This window comes from Geotrypetes seraphini, chromosome 7 (assembly GCF_902459505.1).
Source record: "Geotrypetes seraphini chromosome 7, aGeoSer1.1, whole genome shotgun sequence".
NCBI lineage: Eukaryota > Metazoa > Chordata > Amphibia > Gymnophiona > Dermophiidae > Geotrypetes > Geotrypetes seraphini.
Genome location: NC_047090.1, coordinates 5,359,856 through 5,379,579, shown reverse-complemented (window position 1 = coordinate 5,379,579; position 19,724 = coordinate 5,359,856). Strand labels below are relative to the sequence as shown.

Sequence of the window (19,724 nt, the reverse complement as noted above, 5' to 3'; positions counted from 1 at the left end):
GTGCTTTCTGCTAACCGTTTTGTTTGTAACATGTCCCATTCCCTTTCCCCCTTCTAAAAAGCAAACTTGCCTGGTGTCCAAAGTTCTGAAACTTCATAATCTTTTCAGGAGTAGTAAGTGGTCAGAGAAATGTCACTGTGCTAGCTCTATATCCTGCAATAGGCCATAGTCCATTACTGAGATGGCTTAGAGCAGGGGTAGGCAATTCCAGTCCTTGAGAACCGGAGCCAGGTCAGGTTTTCAGGAAATGCATGAGATAGATTTACATCTCAAGGAGGCAGTGCATGCAAATCCATCTCATACAGATTCATTGTGGATATCCTGAAAACCTGACCTGGCTCCAGCTCTCAAGGACCGGAATTGCCTACCCCTGGCTTAGGGAAATCCACCGCTCTATTCTAGGATAAGAAGCACAAAATCTGTTTTACTACTTGGGATCTAGCTAGGTGCTTGGGACCTGAGTTGGCCACTGCTGGAAACCCAGCAGGATACTGGGCTTGATGGTCTTTCCCAGTACATCAATTCTTATGTGATCCAAGTATAGGACAATGAAGCTATTGTGACATCACTGATGAGGTTGGCTCTTAGGCATTGGTGGAATGAGGCATTATGACATCACAATCTCAGCTCTGGAAAGTTGCTACTTTTTGGGTTTCTACATAAGAATTGCCGCTGCTGTGTCAGCCAAGTGGTCCATCCTGCCCAGCAGTCCGCTCACGCGGTGGCCCCCAGGTCAAAGACCAGTGCTCTAAATGAGTCCAGCCTCACCCGCGTACATTCCAGTTTAGAAGGAACTTGTCCAACTTTGTCTTGAATCCCTGGAGGTACTTGGGACCTGGGTTGGCCACTGTTGGAAACAGGACACTGGGCTTGATGGACCTTCAGTCTGTCCCAGTATGGCAAATCTTATGTTCTTAATATTTAGCAGGTATTGGTTTGAATTGTTATCATATTTGTGGGGTGTTGTGTGTGCTCTAACTCATACCACTCTCGTTGTATCCTTGAAGTCCACAATCCAGATCTGGCCTGCCTGTATTCAGAGTTCTTAACGTGAAGAGACGCCACATCAAGAGAAGAATGAGCCTGCGGCGCGTGACAAAAGGTGGGTGAGAACTATTTGTGATTTGCAGTGGGTCATACAATACCCACCTTTGCCAGTCCCAGAACTGAACAGGCTTGCTGCTAGTTTTTCAGTGCTCTAGGTCTTACCGTTTGTAGCGAGCGAGATTTCCTAGCAGCTCCCGTCCCAGACACATCTGGCAATGCTTACAGTTAACAAAGCACATGAGCATAGACCTAATTAACTGACTAAGCTTCTGGGTGGAAATGGTGGCGTAGCAAGGGGTGAGGGCCCCCTCCCGCTCATTTCAGCCCCCCCCCCTTCCCTCATACCAATTTTCTCTGCGTGAGCAGCATTACAAACGTGCAACCCACCTCAGTGTCGCCTGTCTCTGATGTCACTTCCGGGCCCCGCATCTAGGAAGTTACATCATAGGTATAGCCGACCCGACACGGGCTGCAAGTTCGTGGGGTTGTTTGCACCTGGAAAATTAAAAAGGGACGGGGGCACTCACCCTCGCTATGCCACTGGGTGGAAATGGCCAAATTGAACTAGGCAGCTCAAAAACTGAGCAGTCCAGATGTATTTGTCATGGGAGAAAATGACGCACGTGATCTTGGGCTGAAACTTAGCAAACTGCATCAGGCACTAACCTGCGCCTGACGCAGCAAAAAAAATGGCCTTATGGGGGACCCCACGAGAGCGTCATGTGTTAGTTTTTGCATTGCTGCAAGCTAACCATGCACTAAATATATTTTTGGGTTTTTTGTCTTTTTCTGAGAAGGGACGGCAAGGGGGGAGAGTGGGTGTTTCTGCGCTAACCAGCTAGAGCAGTGGTCTCAAACTCACGGCCCGCCAAGGACTCTTTTGAGGCCCTCGGTATCTTTTATCCTTATCACAAAAGTGAAATAAAACAGTTTCTTGATCATACGTCTCTTTAGCTATAAATGACAATATTATTATTAAGACATAGCCAAGAGGAAAGATTTATAAACTATAGTTTGACCTCATGCAAAATTGTCATTTCTTTATTAACTATTTTTTTTTCTGAGGCCCTCCAAGTACCTAGAAATCCAAAATGTGGCCCTGCAAAGGGTTTGAGTTGGAGACTACTGAGTTAGAGCATTTATATGTAACTGGTTAGTGCCCCTTATCACCTACAAAACAGGTGGCAGCAAGTTCTGCCGTGGTAATTAAATAGCTACACGCCAATGGCCACATGGCAATTAATGAAAAGAATGAAAAAGAGGCATTTTTATTTTTTACAGCTGCAGAAAAATGGCCTGAGCAAACAGGAAACACCCATGTAAGGGTGTAATAAAGGCTTATTAAAAGGACCACTTCGATTGCGAATCCTCCAGGGTCAGGGAAATACCTGGTTCATAGTCATTCGCGCGCGAGACATTGGAGCGCAGACAATTCGGCGCAAGACACTAGCGCGCCGCAGGAAAACTTACTTTTAAAGAGCTCCGACGCAGGATACGAGCGGGGACCCCTCCCCCCCTCCCCCCAGTTTACTTCATACTCTTTGCGTTGCCGTTGGGGGGGTTCAACCCCCTACATCATAGAGAAAACTAAACTTTTTCAAATTTTTTAGGAAAAAGTTCAGTTTTCTCTACAATGTGGAGGGTTGCACCCCCCCAACAGCAGCACAGAGTATGAAATAAAGTGGAAGGGTTCTCCACCCACACACACACACACCCCCATCGGAGCTCTTTAAAAGTAAGTTTTTCCGCGGCACGCTGGTGTCTTGCGCTGAATTTTCTGCGTTCCAATGTCGGCGCGCTGATGTCTCGTGCACTTTTCTCCCGTCACCGAAATACCTAGTGTACCTGAATGTAACTCACCTTGAACTATTACAGAAAACGCACGAGCAACATCCAAATTAGAGAATGACACGGTGACAAATTTCATCACCGTTCCCGTCCCCGCGGATAACCACGGGAAACCATTTTCATGTCATTTTTTAAGGAGAGAGGAAAGAATCAGAGTATAATTGGGCACAACCACTGACCCGCAAACTTTGCTTTGAAGAATGCTGGTGTAGAAAGACCGAGGTTGAAATAGACACTAGAAAATGACATGGGATTATTTCCCGCGGTTATCCGCGGGGACAGGGACGGTGATGAATTTTGTCACCGTGTCATTCTCTAATCCAAATTTTAAAAAACACTGGCGGTTCCAATATGTGTGAACACCAGAAAAAGCAGATGTAAAAACAGCCAGGCATTTTGCGTGAAAATCCTCTTCAAATTCTGAGGATTCCCTGTGTCATTTATGCACTGAGAAGAGTTTCTGAAAATTGCTCCCTTTCTGTCCCTCAGAGTAAATCCAGCAAAACCCAGACCAGCTGAGAGTTGACCATAAATCAGGGGCAGGCTGTGGACTTTGACAGAAAGGGCAATCGGTTCCTTTCTTTAAAGGTACGGTACATCTCTGTTTCCATAGCTACTAAGTGTTAGACTGGTAACACGATTGCAAGAATGAAACTGGAACTTGGCTGTTTCAATTTCCTGGAAAAGATGAGTTTTTAAAAAATGAGAAGTGAAACCACTGAAATCTCTGGCATGCTCTGATGGACAGTGTAACTCCTTTACACGGCTTAAGCTCCTGGAGGAATTCTGTGCAAATTTTTTTTTAATTCTGCTTTGTTTGTAGTGTTTTTGCACAGAATATGGATCATTTCACTTTTTCAAATTCAAGATGTTCATAACGCATCTGCCCATTTTTTGCTTTTCCATCAGTTAAGGGTTGTTTATATTTTTTTAAAAACCACATTTGCGCCAACTTTACTCATTTCAAGCTGCAATTAAGAATAAAGGGCTAGATTCACAAAGCAAACCAATCGTGTACCGATCGGTTTGAGACCCCGTCCCGATTCACTTACCTGTCTTCCAACCATCCTCCAATCCGCACATGCAAATGAAGGCAGCGGCATGCAAAGTAGGCAGGGAAGCCATTCACAAAAACAAAACCCTGCAACACTGACTGGGCTGGCCTATCAAAAAAAAGCGACTTCTGAGGACCAGTCGCTGAAGCCCTTTGCAACTGCCCAGCCTTCTACAGCCCTGCTCTCTGCCCTGTCAGCCCCAATTTCCTGCTGCCCCGAATGCCTCCTGCAGCCCCAAACGTGTCTGCCTGCCTGCCCCAAACACATCTGGCTTCCAGCCCCGATCCCGAACACCCTGGGTGCCTGCCCCAACTCTCCCACCCTTACCCCGCACTGCAAGACCATGGTTTTAACCCGTGGGTTTAAGTGGGTTAAAACCACGGACTCCCAAAAGTTCCTCAATCGCCTATTTTAAAAAATCTGTGCCAGCCCTGAGGTCCAGCACTTTTCAGGTTCCCTGGCTGCGCTCAGTGTAAAAAAAAAAATAGAAGGAAACCCCCCCCCCCCCAAAATCCAACAACTCCGATGGCCTGGAGGTCCCGCGCATGCACGGGGATCATTATAGCGCGATCCGTGCTTGCAGATGGTGGTGTTCCTCCGATCGCCCTCATCTGCATGTTGGAGTTTGCTGAATTCATCGGACCTGCTCGGATCGGGCCCGAAATCCCGGCTAAAGAGTTTACTCCCTCCTTTACAAAGCCACGCTAACGTTTTTAGCGCCGGCCGCCGCTATAAGGACTCCAACAATCATGTGAGCACGGCTTCATAAAGGAGGGGGTTAACTATTTGTTAGCTCTATTTCTTATCAGCATTTCAGAAAATTATTGAAGATTATCTCTCTGATAAATTTTGTAACCTCAATGTTTGTATATCGCTGAGATTGTTCAGTCCCTTTTTACTGTAAACCGCATAGAACTACAAGGTGTTTATGTTATGTTGAACAAAACAAGCACGTCATATCTTCAGCTTCTATGAAAATTAACAATTCAGTTTCAAAAAACAGATGTTTGGAAGTGATAGTACATATAGAGACGGAAATCTGTATGTATTCAGAATAGAGAATGACACGGTGACAAAATTCATCACCGTTCCCATCCCCACGGATAACCGCGGTAAACAATCTTCATGTCATTCTTTAAGGAGAGAGGGAAGAATCAGAGTATGAATGGCCACAACCACTGACCCGCAAGCTTTGCTTTGAAGAATGCTGGTGTAGAAGGACTGAGGTTGAAATAGACACTAAAAAATGAAATGGGATCATTTCCCGCGGTTATCCGCGGGGACGGGAACAGTGATGAATTTTGTCACCGTGTCATTCTCTAATTCAGAATCAAAAAATTTTGTAGGAGTATAGAAATACTGAATTACTAGTAGCGCTAAACTATTCAATCAGAAAATATCAGCTTCCTGTTTTAATTTGTTCAAAATAAATATATAAATATGTTAATTAGAAAATATATCATTTAAAAAATAAATATAAACATAATAATCTCTTACATGCGAGCCACGTAGAGATTAAAGAGGGACCATCATATCACTTTTCAGTCCCTTTTCATTAATGTATATTTTTACCTTTCGTACAACGCTTTGTAATTTGGAAAAGCGTTCAATCAAATAATATGAATGAACTTGATAAAACTTGATGTATAAATGCAAATAATAAAGATAAGGAAGTCCAGTACTTATACGATGGTTTACTGTCGTGGCTCTACAGATGATAAGATCAAGTGAAACTCATATAGAGTTTTGTGCAAAACAGTGCAGCTGTGCAAAATCCATGCTATATATAACTCCTGTGTCGGGTAACTATACTCCTCAACTCAGTCCTGAGTTTCGCCAAAGAGGCTTCTTCAGGAGGAGTGAACTCTTGAAGTGGACTTCTAATGCCAAGACGCCGACACTGACAAAACTCCAACCCGCTGAAAGAGATATGACATTGAGCACTTTTCATTATTATGTTTATATTTATTTTTTAAATTATATATTTTCTATTGAACATAGTTATATATTTATTTTGAACAAATTAAAAGAAGAAGCTGATATTTTCTGATTGAATAATGTATTCAGAATCAGCCACTTCAGTGGTTTTCCTAAGTTACACAGCACGTACTCGAGATGTTATGTAGCTGACCACCTAAGGATATCGGATGTCTGGGAAAACCTGGACGGATTTCCAAAACCCGGCAGTTGAACTGAGTTTTGGAAGGCCCCGAGCTCAGAGCAGCTTTTGGAGAGCCATTGAGCATGTGTGGATGCGTGTGACATCATTGTGTCACATCCACGCATACTCAGAGAAGAGGCGAAGTATGTATGGGAGTAGAACAGTGTGGGGCTGGAGACACATGCCTTCTTTTATGCACAAACAAATCTGGGATAAACCTGCACCTTAAACCCTGCTAAGCTAACTGGTAAAAGCATTTAGCTTAGCAGGGCTTAAAAAAGGTTTCGCTAATTTCCTAAAAGAGAAGGCCATAGGCCATTATTGAAATGGTTTGGAGAAATCCACTGCTTATTCCTAGGATAAACAGCATAAAATCTCTTTTACTACTTGGGAGTTGGCCACTGTTGGAAACAGGATACTGGGCTTGATGGAACTTTGGTATGTCCTAGTATGGCCTTCAATTCTTATGTGAGCTATGAATAGGACAATTAAGCCATTGTGATGTCACTGATGAGGTTGGCTCTTAGGCATTGGTGGAATGAGGCATTCTGACATCACAATCTCAGCTCTGGAATGTTGCTACTCTTTGGGGTTCTGTCTGAAATTTGGGACCTGGGTTGGCCATTGTTGGGCTTGATGGACCGTCCCAATAGGGCAACTCTTATGTCAGCCATGTCTACTTGCTCTGAGCCACAGCCATTATACAAAGGTGTCATTCATAAGTGCTGAAGGAGACAGGACCCCTGAGGAAGACAATTCATTGCCGAAACACAGCCCTTATAGGGTCAGGTTCTCAGTTTGTTAGCACCAAGAACTATTTTGTGACCATTGTTCTTCTTAACATAGACTGCTGTATTTTATATACAATAAACACGTTATGTTCATTCCCTGACTCTCCAGGAACCAGTTCCACTTTGTGCGACTTTGGTTACCCTTTCTTTGCTTTGTGGAACTTTGGTTCTTTTCCTGTGGCTCTTGGGTTCGTTGGTCTTTGCAGCGTTCCTTTCCAGCGGATTTTGCTCCTCAATACCTCACAGCATCATTCTACTGAAATATTTGCATGCATTCATATTTTGTATTTGCCTGTTTTGCAGCATCCAGGAAACAGAAGTCAAGGAAGAAACTACTTTATAAAAGTATGACGACGGGTTCCCAACTTCATTACTTTGGTTGCCTGAGCCTGTCCATCCTCACTGTGGTCCTGCTGCTTTGTGCTTTTTTGCCGAAAGCTGGAAACATCGCATGTACCGAGAGAAGGGAAATCAGCTTCCGCAGCATATGTCTCTGGCTCGAGACAGATCACCTCACGTGCTATGACCTGCAGGAGCAGCAGCTGGGCATCGTTTACCAGTATATGTTCACGGTTGGATTGGTTTGTGACTATGCCACGTTGCCTATCTGCCTGTTTGCGCTGCTCTCATTTGTGCTAGCAAAGTGTATTAATGAAAGAGCTCTCTGGCACTTTGCAGTCTGGCTGTTAGCCATCTCCTTTGTGGCTTTGTCCATTGGCCTTGGTGCGATCTTGGTAGTCACCTTGGCTTTGGTTCAGAGCATCGAGCTGAATAAAACAGTCGTGGGATTAGTTGCAGCTTATGTCACCCTGCTGCTTCAGGGCTTCCTTGCAAAGAGTTACAAATGGGAGTCTGAGGAAGTCATTACAAAACTGGAATATGTATAATAGTTTATACAGTAGATTGGTTATAATGTGCCGTGTTTAAAGGCAGAATATAAATAAATATACATAATTAAAATAAACATAACCAAAACAGACATGTCAAAAACCATCAAATACCAATTCATACTTCATCTTACAATAGGGGTACGATGCTTAGACACTTATCTCAGTAAGCTGAATTTCCGTCAGCTGGGGACTTTTTCCGACATGTTTCACCCCGCAGGCTGTATCAAGGCTGGGAAGGAATGTTATAGGGGACAGCCTTGATACAGCCTGTAGGGTGAAACATGTCGGAAAAAGTCCCTAGTCGACGGAAATTCAGCTTACTGAGATAAGTGGCTAAGAATTGATTTAAAAATTTTAAAGTACTGCAATAATATAAAAATTTGAAGAATATTTATATTTATTTTATGAAAGGTATGTAAAAAGGATCTATGACGATTGCAGCAGTATTTCTAAAAAATTGATGAAGGATTAATGCGTTAAAACGCCGATAATCCTTGAAATAGCATAAAAGTGAACATCAAAACTAATTGAGTCGTTCATAATTGCATGGTTTTGTGAAGTTATTGTTACAGAAGTAAATGCATTTTCAAAAGCAGACAAAACCTGCCTGAAATCCTTTCCCCCCCCCTTAGAAACTTTCCCAGGAATTAGAAGTTTCAGAGTCCATTGTGTCCCACAGAAGTTTGTCCACGGTAGTATTAGAAGTGTTGTTGGCATATCCATTAATGATTAATACGAACTTCTGAACTCTGGAATTTAGTATTTGAAGTTGCAAGTTAAGTCCGTTCAGTAGGAGCTGAAATGGATTACGTATGTTCCTTCCACCTGCAAATACTATTCTCGCAATACGGACAGCACCAATTTGAAATGCAAAGTTATGGATCATAAGATTTCTAAAACATTAAGGGGTTCATAATAAAAAAAAACAACATCACGATCAAAAAGCCTGATCGTCCAAGTACCCATTACCAAAGCTGGTTTTTAGACGTTAGCTTAGGCCTTTCTCCTGCCTCTAAACGCACAGTGAGAAAAGAGGCATGTTTAGAGGAGGGGAAAGGGTGGGCGGGAGGTGGGCTGACCTACACCTGGGCGTACAACAGGTATAACCAAAACATTTGACAGGTTGCCTAGTCGGCACTTAGACCTTTTTGATTTAGATCAAGTCAAAACAGGTCTAAGTGCCGAAAAAGGGGCTGCTGAGCTGTTGGCCGCTGGCGCCCGTTCAGCGGCCCGGCAACCTACCCACCACAACCATCGCGGCAGGAGAGATGCCTCATCTCCTCTACCGCAATGCGATCACCCCTCTACCCATCTCTCCTGCCGCGGGTTGTGGCAGTTCAGGTAGAGGAGTGATCGCATCACGGCAGGGGAGATGGCCAATCTCTCCTGCTGCGCTACGTCACCCCTCCCCCCGACATTATCGGGGCAAGAGGGAGCCTAAGCCCTCTTGCTACAGCGATCGTGCCCCCCCCCCCCCGAGTACGATCGGGCCAGGAGGGAGCCCAAGCCCTCTTGGCCCCGGCGACCCCCTACCCCCCACTACAATACAGGCAGGAGTGATCTCAGGCCCTCCTGCCCTCGACACAACCCCCGAACCCCCGGCCAACCCCACAACACCCCCACCCCCCCTTCCCCGTACCTTCAAACGTTGGCCGGACGGACGGGTGCCAAGCCCGCCCATCCGGCAGGTCAGCTGGCTCCGGAATGAGGCTGGATTGGCCCAGGCGTTTGAAACCCCACCCACAGGTGGGGCCTTAGGCACATGGGCCCTGCCCGTATTGTAGTGGGGGGTAGGGGGTCGCTGGGGCCAGGAGGGCTTGGGCTCCCTCCTGGCCAGATCGAGTCGGGGGGGTCGCCGGGGCCAGGAGGGCTTGGGCTTGGGCTCCCTCCTGGCCAGATCGAGTCAGGGGGGGGTCGCCTTGGCCAGGAGGGCTTGGGCTCCCTCCTGGCCAAGTCGCATCGGGGGGGGGGGGAGGAGGGGATCGCCGGGGCCAGAAGGGCTTGGGCTCCCTCCTGGCCCAATCGTACTTGGCGGCAGGGGGACACGATTGCCGGGGCAAGAGGGCTTGGGCTCCCTCTTGCCCTGATATCGTCGGGGGTGCCGTGGCTGCTGCGGGGCTTGGGCTCCTTCTTGCCCCGATATCGTCGGGGATGCCGCAGCTGCCGTGGGGCAGGAGGGCTTGGGCTCCCTCGTTTCCCGATATCGTCGGGGGTGCCACGGCTACCCAGGGCAGGAGGGCTTGGGTTCCTTCCTGCCCCGATGTTGTGGGGGTGGATTCTGTAACCGATGTTATTTTTGACAGACACCGGTTACAAAATCCAGCTTTTAGGCGAAGGACTGACTCCTCCTTTGCCTAAAAGCCCTCCTTGTGTTGGACGTTTTGGCCTTATGCGTTTTTTTGGTTCATTATGGGGTATAAGTGTAGACGTTGTTTGGGTACAAGTGGTGGTGTGGGTGTTTAAACAGCTGAATGTAGAGGCAGGCCATTATCAAAACATGGACGTTTGGTTTTGGTTATGGACACTTTCCCTGTTTCTGCGTTCAACGTTTAAGGCCTTAGGCCAAAAAGGGACTTAGACGGTATTTTTGATTATGCCCCTCCACGTATATAACTGGTACAGATAATATTAGCGGTCTATTAGCAAGATATCTCTAATTTATTTCAAATCGTAGACTTCTGTGATTAAAGTATCTACATAAAAGACGCAAATTATGTTTCACATTCACCTTAATGATTTAACACAGAGGATCTCTAATCAAAAATAATAGGCATACATTGAAGGAACTAGGCAGGCTGTGTCCCGTATATGGACATTCAGTTGAAGACGGGCTGGAGAGGGCTTCGATGGCTGGGATGATTTAGATGAGTTGGAGTAAGTACACTACCAGGCAGGACTCTGGGTTTCTGGCCCAGGAATGTCTAAGAAAAAGGACCATTTAAATTAAAGTACAGTGGTGCCTCACACAACGAACTTAATTGGTTCCAGGAGCAAGTTTGTTAAGTGAAACGTTCGTTATGTGAAACGCGTTTTCCCATAGGAATACATGTAAAAAAAAATAATTCGTTCTGCAGCATAAAATATGCTAAGATGACATAAAAAAGATAAATTTTTTGTTATTATTTTTATTTAGATACATCTAAAAACATACATCTCCCTGTCCTTTTACTTCCACTATCTTCCTATCCCATCTCTATTCCCTTTTGTCCCTCTCCCCATGATCAATCATCTCACCACCTCTCTCTGCCCTCACCCTCAGGGTTCAAGATTGCTTCCACTCTTTTTCCTGTTGTTCTCTCTGCCTGTCACCCTATGATTTAGCATCCCTTCTGCCCTTGTCCAATATTTCCCCTTCTCTCCCTCCCTCTCATCCCCTGCTCCAACATGTGCTTTCAGCGGCCTTCTCCCCCCTTAAGCGTCTTTTCTTCTCCACTCCACCTTTCCTCCCTCCCTGCCTCCACCTTTGTGGCGCTTTTGCACCCGACCGACAACAGAACAGGCCCGGTCGGACAAATCTCCCTGTCCTGTAGCGCGAATCTAAATTACCTTCTTACAGCAGCTGGATTATTGAAGCTGCTGTAAGAGGTAATTTAGATTCGCGGCTACAGGGCAGGGAGGTTTGTCGGCCGGGCCTGTTGTCGGTCGATCGGGGGACCTGACCAGCTGTGCACATTCTTCGGGGCGGACCGCCCCCTCCCCCCTCTTTCGTTCGCCATTGCCTTCTTCCTACCTGCCCTGCCGCAGCCGCACACAGCCGACCGGAAGTCTTCCTGATGTCAGCGCTGACGTCGGAGGAAGGGAGGGCTTTGCTTAAGCCCTCCCTCCGACGTCAGCGCTGACATCGGGAAGATTTCCGTTCGGCTGTGTGCTGCGACAGGGCAGGTAAGGAGAAGGAGACTACCCTCGACCAACCCCGCTGCGATCCAACCCCGCAGGAACCCCGGAAGGATGCAGCTCGGGCGACTGTTGTGTGAAACGAAGTACGTTATACGGATCACGACATAAAGTTCGTTGTGCGCAGCGTCCGCTGTGCGAGGCGACCGTTATGCGAGGCACCACTGTATTAATTTATAGAGCGTGTACGGTTGGGCAGACTGGATGGACCATTTGGGGTCTTTATCTGCTGTTACTATGATTAGTAGCAATTAGTTTGAAGATTTTTTTTGCCTTAGCTTGAAAGTCCACTCAGTTACCTATTAAAATGTTTATTGTATTGTACAAACAGTGTTTGCATCACATCTATGCTTATTTAAATGTTCTAATGCATGCCTGTTAAGGGCTTTGATTTGTATTGTGCAAACACTGTATCATATTCTTCCATGCTGCTTATTATGCTACCATTCTGTAGGCGCATAGCCAATAATGAGGGTAAATCTCGCTTATCTAGAGAATGATTGTGCCTAAGTGGCCCTAAGATACTTATAACACTAGAAATAAGGGTCAGACTGAACCACATTCTGGAAATATATTACAGTGTATCGGTGATACAAAAAATATACAGTCAAACCTCGGTTTGCGAGTGTTTTGCAAGATGAGCAAAACATTTTCGCAAATTGTAACTCGCAAACTGAGCGTTGACTCGATTTGCAAGTCCCCCCGCCCGCGAATGCCGCCCCCCCCCCGCTAACCAGAATTGCCCCCCTCACAAACGCCCGCCCCCCCTCTCCCCAATCTGAAGTCTTACCCCCTATCTGGCACCAGCACGCAGCACCAACCCACAGGAGGTGCCGGTGCCCGAAGATCATGCTGCTTGCCGAACTGGGTCTTGAGCATCTGCGCATGCTCATGGCCTTCTGGCTCTCGTTCTCTCCGAGAATCTCAGAGAGAGGCGGGAGCCAGAAGGCCTTGAGCATGCGCAGATGCTCAAGGCCCAGTGTGACAAGCAGCATGATCTTCGGGTACTGGCACCTCCTGTGGGTTGGTGCTGCGAGCCGGTGCCAGATGGGAGTAAGGCTTCAGTTTGGGCGGGCGTTCGCGAGGGGGGGCGATGCCGGTTAGCGGGGGGGGGGGAGATGTGGAAGCACACCAGTGGCCTCGGGGGAGGGGGGGGTCTTTTGGGGATGTGGTGGGGTGGAGCAGCGCCGGTGGCCGCAGGGGGGAGGGAGGGAAGAGGAGGTGGAACCAATCAAGTGAGTTTCCCTTACATCCTATGGGGAAACTCGCTTTGATATATGAGTAATTTGGTTTACGAGCATGCTTCTGGAACGAATTTTGCTCGTAAATCAAGATTCCACTGTATGTATATTGGTATAACAAAAGCAATTTCAAGAGGTGCTGGCCTCTTTGGCCCTGTGGAAGATGTTCTCCAGAATTGGAGGTGGGGAGTGACTGAATGGGGGTGTGTGCATGATGTATGTTTGTGGGTGCGGCCGGTTTGACTAGTGCGGTGTGAGTGCTGTCCCTCGAGCAGGGGATTCCTGGGGTGGGTATGATATATTGAAAATTTATGGAGCTGATGAGGGAAATGGAATGTTCTTGCTCTTGGATATCCATGTGTCTTATTGTTGTGCTAAGTGCTTTTGTTGTTGAATATTTTACAGTGGTACCTCGGTTTACGAGTGCACCGGTTTGCGAGTGTTTTGCAAGACGAGCAAAACATTTGCAAAATCGGTGCCTTGGAAACCGAGCATGGCTCGATTTACGAGCACCCCCCCCCCCGCAATCCAGCACCCCCCCCCCCCCGACACAACTGGGCACCCCCCGACACAATTGGGCACCCCCCCCGCCGCTTCTTACCCTCATCTGGGCACTCTTAAAGATCTGCTTACTTGTCTGCTGGGCATCTCGGCAGCAGAAATCCATGCAGAACATACACCTTGAATGGAAAAACACTAGCTACAACCTCAGAAGAACAGGACTTGGGAGTAATCATCAGTGCAGACATGAAGGCTGCCAAACAGGTAGAGAAGGCCTCATCCAAGGCAAGGCGGATGATGGGATGTATCAATAGAAGCTTCGTCAGCCGTAAACCTGAAGTCATAATGCCACTGTACAGAACCATGGTGAGACCTCATCTGGAGTACTGTGTGCAATTCTGGAGGCCACATTACCGTAAAGATGTACTTCGAGTTGAATCGGTCCAGCGAATGGCCACTAGGATGGTCTCCGGACTCAAGGGTCTCTCATATGAGGAAAGGCTGGGCAAGTTGCAGCTCTACTCTCTAGAGGAGCGCAGGGAGAGGGGTGACATGATTGAGACATTTAAGTACGTCACGGGTCGTGTCGAGGTGGAAAACGACATATTCTTTCCTAAGGGACCTTCGGTCACAAGAGGGCACCCGCTCAAACTCAGAGGAGGGAGATTTGGTGGTGACACCAGGAAGTATTTCTTTACAGAAAGGGTGGTGGATCACTGGAACAAACTACCGGTGCAGGTGATCAAGGCCACTAGCGTGCTCGACTTTAAGAATAAATGGGACATCCACGTGGGATCTCTACGTGGGTCGAGCAGCACTCTGACTTAATGGGGTGGGACAGTAGAGTGGGCAGACTTGATGGGCTATAGCCCTTTTCTGCCGTCATGTTTCTATGTTTCTAAGGCCTGAGAGTTCACGCTCACGTTCAGAACGTGAACTCGCAGGCCTTGAGCATGCTCATACAACAACCTTAGTATTCTCTAACAGACAAACAAAAACTTTAAGAAACCACATGCCAAAGGTCCTGAATCATACTTGGAACATAATAATACTTTCCGTCTACCCCTCGAAAGTAGGTTGATGTTAAGGTGATAAAGCTGGTTCACATTAAATTATCTAGTGAAAAACAAACTCCCCAACACAAGCTCACAAAGATGAGAACAGCACACACATCCCCACAATATGACAAACTACAAACCATGCCGGCATAATTCACAGTCACCCACATGGGAAAAACATTCAGCATAGGGGGATCCGTCACATGCTCATCCTTTAAAGTGGTATATATCAAGTCCATTAGTACAATTTCACACTCCTTTCCATACTTACTAACTGCGATGTGGAATGGACGACCTCAAGTTAGATCGTGTTTAGATCTTTTGCAAAACCTTAAAAACCACTACGTTTCATCGCTTTTTAGGTTATAGCTCCTAAAACACACAATAAGGACAGAGCGGAAGTGCTTTGTGTTACAAGCAGGACTCCACGGCCAAGCAAGATTTTCAATAAATAAAAATGGCCAAGCCCCTGATCTTTAGTTAAAGAAAATTTCTCTCACAAATTTCAGAGGATCTTCCTCCTCGTCCTGAGACCCAGACCCATCTCTGGGGCTGGAGCAGGCTGTTTCTTTGAGGCTGACTTCTGTAACCTTGCTGCTCACCATCGGGCTTTTTGCCGGCTCTTCTCTCTGTTCTTTCAAAAAAATGTTATTTTTGGTTTCCTTACATCCAAGATCCTAAAACACAGAATCAGGAAACAGATTTTATCATTTTTTTTCCCCAATGCTAAAGTTACAGAAAATGCTCCAGCTGACACACAGGAAATACAAAACTAAACAAGTGCAATAATATATAAATACCAGAACAGTGAGCAAAGAGATGAAAAAAATACGGGGCACAAACTAAACCACTGTTAACTTAATACTTTCCCCAACTCGACTAAAGCCATGGGTTTTTTTTTACAGTTTTCTAAAGCATAGACAATTGTTGCAAAATCTCAGCTCCTTGGGGATAATGTTCCAGATTTCTGGCACACAGGAAAAAAGTAAAGGGGAGGGGATTTGATCTACTTCCTTTTCTGTGGTTACAATCAAAATGGTTTACACATTATATACAGATACCTATTTTGTACCTGGGGCAATGAAGGGTTAAGTGACTGGCCCAGAGTCACAAGGAGCTGCAGCGGGTTCTTAGGCTGCTGCACTAATCATTAGATTACGAAAAAAAAAACAACCTTGAGGTGTACTTTTGTTATTTAAAAAAAAAAAAAAAAAAACCTTGAGGTGTACTTTTGTTATTTAAAAAAAAACAACCAAAAAACCTTGAGGTGTACTTTTGTTATTTAAAAAAAAAAACAAAAAACCTTGAGGTGTACTTTTGTTATTTAAAACAAAAAACCTTGAGGTGTACTTTTGTTATTTAAAAAAAAACAACAAAAAACCTTGAGGTGTACTTTTGTTATTTAAAAAAAAACAAAAAAAAACCTTGAGGTGTACTTTTGTTATTTAAAAAAAAACAAAAAAAAACCTTGAGGTGTACTTTTGTTATTTAAAAAAAAAACAAAAAAAAACCTTGAGGTGTACTTTTGTTATTTTAAAAAAAAACAAAAAAACCTTGAGGTGTACTTTTGTTATTTAAAAAAAAAAAAAAACAACCTTGAGGTGTACTTTTGTTATTTAAAAAAAAAAAACAAAAACCTTGAGGTGTACTTTTGTTATTTAAAAAAAAAACAAAAAAACCTTGAGGTGTACTTTTGTTATTTTAAAAAAAAAACAAAAAAACCTTGAGGTGTACTTTTGTTATTTTAAAAAAAAAAACAAAAAACCTTGAGGTGTACTTTTGTTATTTAAAAAAAACAACCAAAAAACCTTGAGGTGTACTTTTGTTATTTAAAAAAAAAAAAACAAAAAACCTTGAAGTGTACTTTTGTTATTTAAAAAAAAAAACAAAAAACCTTGAGGTGTACTTTTGTTATTTTAAAAAAAAAACAAAAAAACCTTGAGGTGTACTTTTGTTATTTAAAAAAAAAACAAAAAACCTTGAGGTGTACTTTTGTTATTTAAAAAAAAAAAAAAAAAAAACCTTGAGGTGTACTTTTGTTATTTAAAACAAAAAACCTTGAGGTGTACTTTTGTTATTTAAAAAAAAACAAAAAAAAACCTTGAGGTGTACTTTTGTTATTTAAAAAAAAAAAACCTTAAGGTGTACTTTTGTTATTTTAATTTGGGATTTATGTATGTGAATATTGTAATCTTCTACTGAGGTTATAAGCAGAATAGAAATTTTAAAAATAAATAAATCAAAAACTTTTTTTTTTAAGTTTGAGAGGAACACTTAGCAACCTAACAAGAGTAAGAGCACACTACGAATGTACCAATTAAGGGCTCCTTTTATCAAGGCACGCTAGCGGTTTAATGCACGTAATACCGCACGCTAAACCGCCGGCCACGCTAGCCCTACTGCCTCCTCTTGAGCAGGCAATAGTTTTTAGGCCCGTGCAGAGGTTAACGCATGATGAAAAGTCGCGCGCGGCTTGATAACAGGAGCCCTAAGTGTCTCTCCTACCGTGTTTTCCTGAAAATAAGACAGTGTCTTATATTCATTTGAGGCCCAAAAAAGGCACTAGGTCTTATTTTTGGGTATGGCTTAAACTAAACTATTTTTTTCATGTACCTGATCATCTCTCCCTTCCTCTCCTTCACCCCAATTCTTCCTCTTTGCTTTCCCCCACATGTGCAACATCTTTCCTCCCCTCTCACCTGTCCCCTACTGCCTTCCCTCTGCATCATCTTTCTATCCCGCCATCCCCCTGTGCGGCAGAACCCTTGAGCACCTGCCGCGCAGCCGAATCGCCGATGACCCTCCATCCTTCCCTCCCAACCGTGACCATAAACACCTTGCTGCAGAGAAGCGTTGGGCTAGCGGCACTCACAGGCTGCTTCGCGGCCTTCTCGCTGGGGCCGTCTGTGTACCGATGATGGAGAGTCAGTGAGGGTTCAGCGGTTTGGCTGCGCAGTGGGGGGCAGCACAGCTGCCTACGACTAGAGCTTATTTTCGGGGGTAGGCCTTATATTAAGACCTACCCCGACAATCATGCTAGGGCTTATTTTAGGGGTAGATCTTATTTTAGGGAAACACAGTATTTTGAACAAAGCCCAAATACAACCTTATAAATTGAAAATCTAAAAAAAAAAATAATATATCAACCCATGCTGCAATTGGTAGCCCATGTAATCCACTGCAGACAAGTTAAACGTGATCAGGCAATTTGAGTGAAACAGAGCTCAAACACCTGGGGAAAAGATCTTTAAACGTCAATAAGATGGGCATTGCTCCTTGCCTAGATGTTAGTCATCTGAAGCTTAGCTCCCACCCTTGTTTAGGATATTGCTGGGGTGCTCAAGGGTAATGTTGAAAGAGCCTTTAAACTCCCCTAGAACACTGATCTCCCCTCCTCCCAGTAATCACAAACTCTGCAATCTTCAAACACCCTGTGCACGAGCAGGTGTCTAGCAGACACTTACACTGTTCAGAACTGAGAGTGCCATTCCTACCAATTCTGCTTCATTCATACAGTAGACAGTAACTGTCCTAGAAGAACATTTGCTGAAAAACAAGAACACGAGAATGGTCAATCGAGAAAAGGAATTTGGCTGAAAAAACCATCACAACTAGCAGTATCTAAACTCTGTAGGAACAAAGATGGAACCAACACAAAACTCTGTGGTGCTTGGATAACTTTAGCAGATGCAGTAAATGACGACAGATAAAGACCTAAACAGTCCATCAAATCTGCCTAATAGTCACACTCATTATCAATTCATGATGAAACCATACATATATTTGATCCTCGCCTTTTTGTTTGTTTTTGCCATTTTCAGAACGTAGGCTGTAGAACTCCACCTGGCACCTTCCTTATATCTCAACCCCTGGAGTTGACATCTAAGTCCACTCCAGCCTATCCTGCTATACACAGAGCGCAGACCATAGAAATCCACCCAGCACTGTCCTTATGTTCCAACTACTGGAGTTGCCCTCAAAGCTCTCTCCAGCATACCCTGATCTGTCTTGCCATTTGTAGACACAGATCTGGGCTGGCAGACTTCTACAGTCTGTGTTGCAATGTCAAAACAAAGCAAACTTCTAAGGGCTTTGTCCTGATTATATAAAGATAAGTCTGGGCAGGCACTAGTACCAGGCAGACTTCTACAGTCTATATTCCGAAAATGTGAAGGACAGATATAAATCAAGTATGCACATTTTATATCACATCCATCTCATATGATATGAGTTTCTCAGAAGGGTGGAGAAGATATTTTAAGGCTGAAAGCGAATAAAACTGTTATTTAGCAAAACTTCATTTTATCAGGTATTGACAATTAATGTGACTATGCTACAGCCAAAATATAAAATCACTCTTCCAAGTTTACATCAAATACACAACACTGCCTTATACATGGCAGTATGACAAAATTTTGATTGCCCTGTTTGTGATGCCAGTATTTGACCACAAAGGAGTGTAGCCTGCCCAGAGTGGCAGCCTTCTTGGCAGACTGCGCATCTCTTTTAGCTGTCATCATTTACTATCTCTTTCTTACCTAAGTGTTACCACTGACACTTGGCAATAAGACAGTTATACGCATCAGCAACAAGTCCTAAACCATGGACATAAAAACCCTGACCATCCCTCCCACCATAAACCCACAACGGCAAATTCCTAATCCCACACCAAACCTAAACTGGCTTCCATCCAGAACCCCATCCTCCCAGCACCCACTTCTTGGGCTGAGCTTCAGCTTTCCGCCTTTTCTTTGGCTTTGCCGCCTGTGCTCTGCTGCGGTCCTCACTCTCCGTCATCCACCTTGGCAGGACTCTCCTCTTAATGTTCTCAGGAGCAGTATCCATTCTTCTGGGAATAAGAATAGAAAGAGTGGCCAGAAGACCCCCCACCCCCAATTTTGCTGCAAAACACAGAGACGTCTCTGCCTTACTGTCTCACATTGGACTTCCCAAGTGCAATAAGAGGCCTAGTAAATGTGTGATTTTCCAGACAGGTAGCAGGGTCAGGTTCTATGTTGATCTCTGCCTATGCAGGTAATCATGGCCAAAGAATTATACAATTCAGGCTTTAGCAAACTAGAGACTTCACTTCTAACAACCCCCCTTTATTTCAAAGTAATATTTGCAAGCCTTTGGTCTAAATTAGCCCCAACCAGCCATCAAGCTGCCTTTCTCCATGATGCTGGGCCGGAATTTGCACGTTTGACTTTTCTACTTCTGTCTTGCAAAGCTGCTCCA

At 44.8% G+C, this 19,724-nt stretch overlaps 1 protein-coding gene and 1 long non-coding RNA gene across 5 annotated transcripts in view; one reads left to right on the top strand and one right to left on the bottom strand.

The window, feature by feature from the left end:
* The window catches only part of LOC117363396, a 25,360-nt gene extending 18,120 nt beyond the window's left edge, over positions 1-7,240 (top strand). Inside the window, exons 3-5 of the long non-coding RNA XR_004540046.1 lie at positions 1,008-1,102; positions 3,385-3,483; positions 7,206-7,240. This is a non-coding gene — a long non-coding RNA (uncharacterized LOC117363396). The remainder of the gene's footprint in view (positions 1-1,007; positions 1,103-3,384; positions 3,484-7,205) is intronic.
* CYREN (cell cycle regulator of NHEJ) lies at positions 5,280-19,724 on the bottom strand. 4 transcript variants are annotated; one of them, XM_033951019.1, is made up of 4 exons: positions 19,204-19,724; positions 17,951-18,032; positions 15,089-15,163; positions 5,280-5,869 (listed from the first exon to the last, which is right to left on the bottom strand). In XM_033951019.1, exons 1-4 carry the CDS (start codon positions 19,329-19,331, stop codon positions 5,831-5,833), a joined length of 324 nt encoding a protein of 107 aa, XP_033806910.1. In that variant the 5' UTR covers positions 19,332-19,724; the 3' UTR covers positions 5,280-5,830. The 4 variants fall into 4 exon arrangements, with proteins under 4 accessions (XP_033806910.1, XP_033806908.1, XP_033806907.1 ...); XM_033951017.1 differs by lacking the exon at positions 5,280-5,869 and adding an exon at positions 14,265-14,858 and having other exon boundaries at positions 14,987-15,163; XM_033951016.1 differs by lacking the exon at positions 5,280-5,869 and having other exon boundaries at positions 14,265-15,163.

Bases quoted from the DNA above. Each gene is read 5' to 3' on its own strand.
- CYREN (XM_033951016.1), bottom strand. From the start codon at position 19,331: ATGGATACTGCTCCTGAGAACATTAAGAGGAGAGTCCTGCCAAGGTGG. The intron at 18,033-19,203 runs GTGGGTGCTGGG...CTTGTTTTTCAG, and splicing joins GCTGAAGCTCAGCCCAAGAA to CAAATGTTCTTCTAGGACAG. The intron at 15,164-17,950 runs GTAAGTGTCTGC...TCTGTGTTTTAG, and splicing joins CACTCTCAGTTCTGAACAGT to GATCTTGGATGTAAGGAAAC.